The 9,101-nt window shown below is 42.1% G+C and overlaps 1 protein-coding gene across 3 annotated transcripts; it reads right to left on the bottom strand.

Moving 5' to 3' along the window:
* Positions 1-3,461: 3,461 nt before the first annotated feature.
* LOC139578903 (CD209 antigen-like protein E) lies at positions 3,462-7,757 on the bottom strand. 3 transcript variants are annotated; one of them, XM_071407033.1, is made up of 6 exons: positions 7,208-7,753; positions 6,897-6,998; positions 6,724-6,816; positions 4,708-4,832; positions 4,272-4,372; positions 3,462-3,970 (listed from the first exon to the last, which is right to left on the bottom strand). In XM_071407033.1, the coding sequence occupies exons 1-6, from the start codon at positions 7,389-7,391 to the stop codon at positions 3,808-3,810; spliced, it is 768 nt and encodes a 255-aa protein (XP_071263134.1). In that variant the 5' UTR covers positions 7,392-7,753; the 3' UTR covers positions 3,462-3,807. The 3 variants fall into 3 exon arrangements, with proteins under 3 accessions (XP_071263134.1, XP_071263135.1, XP_071263136.1); XM_071407034.1 differs by lacking the exon at positions 6,724-6,816 and having other exon boundaries at positions 7,208-7,755; XM_071407035.1 differs by lacking the exons at positions 6,724-6,816; positions 6,897-6,998 and having other exon boundaries at positions 7,208-7,757.
* Between the last annotated feature and the right edge of the window lie 1,344 nt (positions 7,758-9,101).

The raw sequence follows: 9,101 nt of genomic DNA, 5'->3' as shown, positions 1-9,101 counted from the left end.
ACAAGTATTTGAAACACTGCCAATTTTGCAGGTTTTCCTACTTACAAAGCATGTAGAGGTCTGTAATTTTTATCATAGGTACACCTCAACTGTGAGAGACGGAATCTAAAACAAAAATAAAAAAAATCACATTGTATGATTTTTAAGTAATTTATTTGCATTTGTGCTTCTTGTCAGTAACAACCACATCATCAACATTAAGGGACATGGGCAGCTGTGAGGAGGAGGGTTTATTCTCCAGGTCTTTAACTGTTTCCCAGAACATCTTGGGGCTAGACCCATAGAGAGAAAACTGCTGTTTGGCCCTCCGGATTGCCTGAGTGAACTTATTTCTCATTTGCTTGAACGAGAGCCAGTCAGCTTGAGTATGAGTGTGCCGAGCCTTTCGTCAAATGCAATTCTTGAGGTGTAGTAACTCCGCAAGATCACGGTCGAACCAGGGGCTTAACCTGTTATTAATTCTCATTTTCTTTATGGGGGCGTGTTTGTTAACAATACCACGGAAAATACACTGCTCAAAAAAATAAAGGGAACACTAAAATAACACATCCTAGATCTGAATGAATGAAATATTCTTATTAAAGACTTTTTTCTTTACATAGTTGAATGTGCTGACAACAAAATCACACAAAAATGATCAATGGAAATCAAAATTATCAACCCATGGAGGTCTGGATTGGGAGTCACACTCAAAATTAAAGTGGAAAACCACACTACAAGCTGATCCAACTTTGATGTAATGTCCTTAAAACAAGTCAAAATGAGGCTCAGTAGTGTTTGTGGCCTCCACGTGCCTGTATGACCTCCCTACAACGCCTGGGCATGCTCCTGATGAGGTGGCGGATGGTCTCCTGAGGGATCTCCTCCCAGACCTGGACTAAAGCATCGGCCAACTCCTGGACAGTCTGTGGTGCAACGTGGCGTTGGTGGATGGAGCGAGACATGATGTCCCAGATGTGCTCAATTAGATTCAGGTCTGGGGAACGGGCGGGCCAGTCCATAGCATCAATGCCTTCCTCTTGCAGGAACTGCTGGCACACTCCAGCCACATGAGGTCTAGCATTGTCTTGCATTAGGAGGAACCCAGGGCCAACCGCACCAGCATATGGTCTCACAAGGGGTCTGAGGATCTCATCTCGGTACCTAATGGCAGTCAGGCTACCTCTGGCGAGCACATGGAGGGCTGTGCGGCCCCCCAAAGAAATGCCACCCCACACCATGACTGACCCACCGCCAAACCGGTCATGCTGGAGGATGTTGCAGGCAGCAGAACGTTCTCCACGGCGTCTCCAGACTCTGTCACGTCTGTCACGTGCTCAGTGTGAACCTGCTTTCATCTGTGAAGAGCACAGGGCGCCAGTGGCGAATTTGCCAATCTTGGTGTTCTCTGGCAAATGCCAAACGTCCTGCACGGTGTTGGGCTGTAAGCACAACCCCCACCTGTGGACGTCGGGCCCTCATACCACCCTCATGGAGTCTGTTTCTGACCGTTTGAGCAGACACATGCACATTTGTGGCCTGCTGGAGGTCATTTTGCAGGGCTCTGGCAGTGCTCCTCCTGCTACTCCTTGCACAAAGGCGGAGGTAGCGGTCCTGCTGCTGGGTTGTTGCCCTCCTACGGCCTCCTCCACGTCTCTTGATGTACTGGCCTGTCTCCTGGTAGCGTCTCCATGCTCTGGACACTACGCTGACAGACACAGCAAACCTTCTTGCCACAGCTCGCATTGATGTGCCATCCTGGATGAGCTGCACTACCTGAGCCACTTGTGTGGGTTGTAGATTCCGTCTCATGCTACCACTAGAGTGAAAGCACCGCCAGCATTCAAAAGTGACCAAAACATCAGCCAGGAAGCATAGGAACTGAGAAGTGGTCTGTGGTTACCACCTGCAGAACCAATCCTTTATTGGGGGTGTCTTGCTAATTGCCTATAATTTCCACCTGTTGTCTATTCCATTTGCACAACAGCATGTGAAATTTATTGTCAATCAGTGTTGCTTCCTAAGTGGACAGTTTGATTTCACAGAAGTGTGATTGACTTGGAGTTACATTGTGTTGTTTAAGTGTTCCCTTTATTTTTTTGAGCAGTGTATAAATAAAGAAGGTCCAAGGTCCACTTCTCTCCCACTGTCGCTTTTCTTTCTCCTCAGTCAGGGTGTTGTAACTAATGACTAATCTGTAGCTAGTCTCTCTCTTCATTCATTGTGTTGTAGCTGGTATCACTCTGTCACGTTCCTGACCTGTTTTTCCTTTTTCTTGTATTTATTTAGTTGGTCAGGGCGTGAGTTGGGGTGGGCTGTCTATGTGTGATTTTCTATGTTGGGGGTTTGTGTTCGGCCTGGTATGATTCTCAATCAGAGGCAGCTGTCAATCGTTGTCCCTGATTGAGAATCATACTAAGGCAGCCGGGGTTTCACGTGTGTTTTGTGGGTGTTTGTTCCTGTGTCAGTGTTTGTGCCACACAGGACTGTTTCGGTTTTTGTCACGTTGGTTGTTTTGTATTTTGAAGTGTTTTGTTGACTTTCATTAAATAATGAACACTAACCACTCTGCGTTTTGGTCCTCTCCGTCTGTCAGCGAGGACAGCCGTTACACACTCTTTCTAAAACTGGTCTCTGTCCTCTGTCAGGTTTTTCTAACTGGTCTGTATTTGGCCTCTTTCTGCAGGTGAGTTGGTCTTATAAACTAAGAAGACTCTTTCTGCAGGTGAGTTGGTCTTATAAACTAAGAAGACTCTTTCTGCTGGTGAGTTGGTCTTATAAACTAAGAAGACTCTTTCTGCAGATGAGTTGGTATTATAAACTAAGAAGACTCTTTCTGCAGGTGAGTTGGTCTTATAAACTAAGAAGAATCTTTCTGCAGGTGAGTTGGTCTTATAAACTAAGAAGACTCTTTCTGCAGGTGAGTTGGTCTTATAAACTAATAAGACTCTTTCTGCAGGTGAGTTGGTCTTATAAACTAATAAGACTCTTTCTGCAGGTGAGTTGGTCTTATAAACTAAGAAGAATCTATCTGCAGGTGAGTTGGTCTTATAAACTAAGAAGACTCTTTCTGCAGATGAGTTGGTCTTATAAACTATCTCCAACAACGCATTGTGTTTTCTGACTATATACTATACAGCAAAGTCTACTCAGGTTCTGAACCTATCACTGCTCCTGTGTTAGTGTTCGCTTTGTGTCCATTTCTGAGACTAAGTGTTTTTGATATGTTGTCCCCAGAAGAAAGGGAAATGTAAAAAGAGGAAGATAAACTAAAAGTAACATGGTGGTTGAGGTTGGGACATGTTCTTTTCCTTGAAACATATTCATCTGATTCCTGAGTCGATAGTGTAGATAGTGTAGACTTACCAGACCTTGATTGAAAAACTGTATGAAAATATGAGAATGGCTTGCCAAGGAAAACTTCCAAATGGACAAGTTCGAGGTAAAAAGGAGTTGGATCAGTCAACAAATAAAGGCAGAGATTGATTTGTTATTGCTCACTTTAATACATTGTACAGGATGTGAACAGGTGACTGACATTTCAACATCAAGCTGACATCTTCCTCAGTGACCTGATCATCATTTAACTACTGAAGACAGGAAGCTACTAATGTATCCCAGGAAGTAGATGGGAATTTGATTCATATTTTCAGAATGAAACAAACATAAATGAGTAGGGATGGAGACAGAAAGAGAGAGGGGGAGTCAGAGAGATGAAGAGAGAGTCATAGAGAGTCATAGAGAGAGAGAGTCATAGAGAGAGAGAGTCATAGAGATGAAAAGAGTGAGAGAGAGATAGAGAGGGGGAGGGGTAGTTGTTGCAGTAGGTTATTTATTACACTTCTCACAAATCCAGTTCAGTTTTTTATCACACTTTAAATAATTCCATGTCTTTTCAGGCTGATCTTGTACACCTTGTAGTTCAACACAGTCCTTCTCCTGATTGGTTGAATGACCACCAGCTTTACTAGGCTGGTTGCTCCCCCAGTAACTATGGTAACAACACAGAGAACCAGACAGACACACTGTCAGTAAAACATCATTCTAAATTAAATAAATAATGCCTGTGTTTTTTCAACTTTAAAGTCACAAGCTGTCAGATGTGGGCCACCAACAAAAAGTAAAAAACATATATATAGTGATGAAAATAATGCTTGGTGTCTATGATTCATCTATAGAGCTCATTGAATGACATCTATGAAGGGAAACATTTGTTTTGATGAAGATGATCTGAAGCAATATCATTTGTTTTCAAAGTCTCCATATCACAACTGGATGGTCAAATCTCTCACCTTGTGTTCAGTGGTGTGCCGTCTACCCATTTCCAGGACCCCTCAGTCTTATTGTCAGTCAGACCGATCCAGACTCCCTTGTTGAGGCTAAAGAGAAATCTCTGTTGTTGAGAAAGATAAATGAATACTGATCAAAATACGCTAATCACTCACTCACTCACTCACTCACTCACTCACTCACTCACTCACTCACTCACTCACTCACTCACTCACTCACTCACTCACTCACTCACTCACTCACTCACTCACTCACTCTCTCTCTCTCTCTCTCTCTCTCTCTCTCTCTCTCTCTCTCTCTCTCTCTCTCTCTCTCTCTCTCTCACTCTCACTCTCACTCTCACTCTCACTCTCACTCTCACTCTCACTCTCACTCTCTCTCTCTCTCTCTCTCTCTCACTCTCTCTATGTATTTATCTATCTCCCCCCACTCTCTCACCTGTTCCTCTCTGCTGTTTATGATCACCAGGTCTGCTCCTCTCTCCAGACAGTCCATTCTGCTCTCACTCCAGGTTTTTCTCTTAGTAGAGACGAAGTACCAACAGGATTCAAACTTGTTCCAGCCTTCAGAACAGGTTAGTGAAAACGTTCATTGCCATCTCATTATTCTACACTCATTAATGAAAAAATACAAACAACATTTTAGTGTGCGTTCAGGGCTGTAACCAGGGTTTGAGTTTTAGTGAGGTCGTAAGACAGCGGGATTAATTGTATAGAAACTTCCCAAAGAGTACTGCATTTCTATGTAATAAGGAAACTTTTAAATGCTATTTGGAGAACAGCAAAAACAATCAAAAATGACCCCAGCCTTTATCACCTTGGCTTCTGTAGATTCATTCACATCAGTTGATCTACAAACACACAGCCTAGTAGCTATACAATAGTAATGTCATACGAGAAATTAGAATACGAGAACATGAATATGAGAAATGAGTTACACTGACAAGTAGCGTCAGTGACTGTTCAGTCAGTTGTAGTGTTGAACTGCATAATTCATCATCTCTTTACATAGATATGGCTTTTCTCAACTGACATTGCGTTCACATTTGTATTCCTAGGCATTACTAATCAAGCTCCGCACAAACAGATATCAATGGAGCGCACAGATGATCATGTTATCACATTACATTAATGATTTGAATATCACTAAGGATTCTGTGTTAATATCAGTGATGTTGTGGTTAAAAAAGATGGGTAATAGGTCAACTATAAACTTCAGTGGTGATCGAGATAAGAAGAACAACCAGTGACATAAAGGAAATGTAGGACTATTTTACACCTGCATTGTTTGCATTTTGAGTGCATTTAAATGTAGGCCTATAGGGAAGACAGGCCATGTGAATATGTTCATATTAAAACACATCTTCTTTTCTTTTAGTTCCTAACTTCTTTGATACAGATTTAGTCAGGGGACCCCACATGGGACCCCAACCCTAAGTTTGGGAACCAGTGTATTAACCTCTCTCCGCCTTGCTTCATCTCTCTCTCTGTTTCCTCTGCTGCAGCCTTCCTCAGCCTCACCACTGAGCGCCACTTCACTGTCTGTCTTAGTAGCCTATTCTTTGTGAAGCAAAGTTATTATGAGAGCTTAGTAGCCTATTTTTTTGCTCCTGCTGAGGTAGGCGCCTTTTAACGTTACCGTCTTACTTCATCCTTCTAGCTGGCTAAGTAATACTACCCAGAGCCCTTCAACATTACTGCAATAGAAGTCTCTGCTTCATAATCCTACAGGCATGATGACAGATCATTACAAATGTATTGCTTATTTATTTCAAATGAATGGAAATTCTAGCAATTCTTTCACATGGTGTTTTAGCAATGAGTTTGTGACATATTGACTGTAAGACTAAAGCATTGATTGTATGGATACCTGTGTGATTGTGACTCTGTCTGTTACTGTGTTTGTGGGGGTTAATTGGAAAAACATGACTGACTGACATATCTATAAGCGACTATTAAACAGTTTTATACTCATTCTCCAAGATTCAAATTTAATTTTTTGGGTTATGTCTGTAGACACGACAGGAGATGCTGGTCGGTTTGAAAATGTACTTTTGTCTGGCATCTCGCAAACACAGTCAGCAGCGTATCTAGTGTCTGCTTGAGCGGACTACGAGCTGGGGTAGTTCGTTTCACGTCTCAGGCCCTCGGCCTGTGCTGCGAGAGGGAGGAGTTAGCCCTTTGAGATGGTGGTGAAAGTGCTGCTTAAAAGGCGAATCCAGGATGCAAATCCGGGTTGACGTTGGCAAACTTAACAAACAAACCACTGTTCTTGATTCCACTCGTTTGCAAAGAAGAGCGATTAGAACTCAGTCAGATCAATAATCTATTTTATTCATTTTTCTCATTAGAAACAGTTACTGAGGTCAGCCCCTCAACGTCCTCATGTAGCTACGGCCCTGTGGGTATTGAACATGTACAATTAATGTTATGATCGTGTATTAAGTAAACTCACCCGGATTAGATAACTTTTCCATAAGATCCTCTTTCTCCCTCTGTAGCTGGTCTCTCTCTTTAGTCAGGTTATTGTATCTGGTCTGTAGTTGGCCTTGAAAAGTTGCTCACTAATCAGATTTTACCCATGGGACTGCCAGTTAATTCTAGTAATTACAATTTATCGATACTTACAGTGGACAGACTGGCCTATGATCCCAGCCAGTAGTAGAACACACAGCAGCCCCAGACACACCGCAACAGCTAGGAAGGGTCTCTTCCCTGTGCTATCAGGCCCTATGTACATGTAAAAAGATGTGTGTGTATAGTATGTGTGTATATTGTGTGTGTGTGTGTGTGTGTGTGTGTGTGTGTGTGTGTGTGTGTGTGTGTGTGTGTGTGTGTGTGTGTGTGTGTGTGTGTGTGTGTGTGTGTGTGTGTGTGTGTGTGTGTGTGTGTGTGTGTGTGTGTGTGTGTGTGTGTGTGTGTGTGTGTGTGTGTGTTACCTGTGTGCTGGTCTCCCGGTCCTTTAGTTGAAGTGTGTTCTACATCTTCTGTCTTGGTGCTGGTCTCGTGGTCTCTCAGGGTGTCTGCACTGACGTAGATATCCACAATCCTCTCCTCCGTCTCACCTCTGTCAAACTTGACTTTCTTGGTCATGTCTGGCTTGGCATAGATGGCTTCAGACATCTTCAGCAATGCCTGATGCTTCTTGTACTATGTGCTGTAATTGTACTTTACGTTAAGTCTCAGGTTATAGTGATAGCGTTGCCTATGCCTCGTGTCTGTCTCTGTGTCTGTGTCTGTGTTCTTGTCTGTCTCTGTATCGTCTGTGTGTCTGTCTCTGTGTTCGTTTCTGTCTCTGTATCGTCTGTGTGTCTGTCTCTGTGTTCGTTTCTGTCTCTGTATCGTCTGTGTGTCTGTCTCTGTGTTCGTGTCTGTCTCTGTATCGTCTGTGTGTCTGTCTCTGTGTTCGTGTCTGTCTCTGTATCGTCTGTGTGTCTGTCTATATCTGTGTGAAGATGTAACCCCTATAGGGAGGTATAAAAAATGACACGGGTAGTTGTGGCTACAGCTTCTCCTTTGCATATTTGTGTTTGTCTCCTGAGTAGTGAGTTTACACTTATTAGTCTACTGTACTGACTTCATGTTGTGTCTGACGTTGTGTGAAACATAACTACTGGTGCACAGGAAGATAAGAAGTAGAGATTTTATTAATATGCTAATACAAAAAATGTAATGTGCAAAATAATCAACTTCTATTGTAAAACTATTCTGTTGTTGAGTCTACTGGACTGACTTCATGTTGTGAAACATAACCACTGGTACACAGGAAGCCACATTATCAGGAAGTAGGTAGGAAGGTATTACAGTTTTTCTCGATTGCTAAGACACTTTTAATGAAACTGGGGTCCACTTGAGTGCCATCATTACTTAATGAGCACAACAATATACTGTTTTGCAAAACAGTAATTCATTTCTCATTGATTTCACAAACTATGCAAATGCTAAGCACATTTTTGCAAAACAGTAAACACAACTCTCTACAAAAAAAACGCAGAAGTCAGTTGAGTAAATCAGGTCAAACAAAATCCAAGCATTTGGTCACAGCTGATACAAATGACTAGCATGATTGTGAACTACTTCTGCACGCGTGCAAATCTTCTTTGCACAATTGTTCAATCAGTCCTTATTCATGAGTAAAAGAGGTCACCTCTGAGTTGCTGTTTGTAAGAATGGACCAAGTAAGAGGCAGAGGAAAATGAGAGGTAGAGAGGCCCATAGAGGAACGTTCAGCTCTCAGTTCAAATGGAAAAAGGTCAAATAAAGCATTTTGTTTCTGGACATTCATACGCTTGAGTGACCTCCTTTCTGCGTTGGTCATCTTTGGTAAAAAGAATTTTAGGAAAAAAGAATACAGCCCGTGTTGTGATAATATGTTTAGTTGTCTTTATGGTGCATACTATAATTATTTGATTTGATTTATTGTATCAACAGATGGCAGAGACATATAAAAGAGGGTTAACCTTGTTAGGGTATATTGATAGATGTCGAAGAAAATGGTCATTACATAACAAGTTACACAGTATGTTTTGATGGAGGTAGTTGATTGTGTGCCATGTACTTCATGTCTTGAGAGTCTTACTGCATTCTGCAAATGAAATGTGTCATTTTGGCCACCTTTTTTTTCAGTTTTGGGCCGAGTGTCGTTTTGAAAAAGTTGATTTTGTTTTCGACAAATGTGCTCAAGCAACCAAGGAAAACTGTAATACAAGTTTGCATACTGGTGTGCGTGTGAGAGTGCGTGTGAGAGTGCCTGTATGTGTGTCTGTGAGAGTAAAAGAGAGAGATGGAGTATTTAAGTTATGTCAGTATTTAACATGAATTTGATTGTATGAC

This window comes from Salvelinus alpinus, chromosome 6, assembly GCF_045679555.1.
Source record: "Salvelinus alpinus chromosome 6, SLU_Salpinus.1, whole genome shotgun sequence".
NCBI lineage: Eukaryota > Metazoa > Chordata > Actinopteri > Salmoniformes > Salmonidae > Salvelinus > Salvelinus alpinus.
This window is presented reverse-complemented; position numbering and strand designations above follow the sequence as displayed.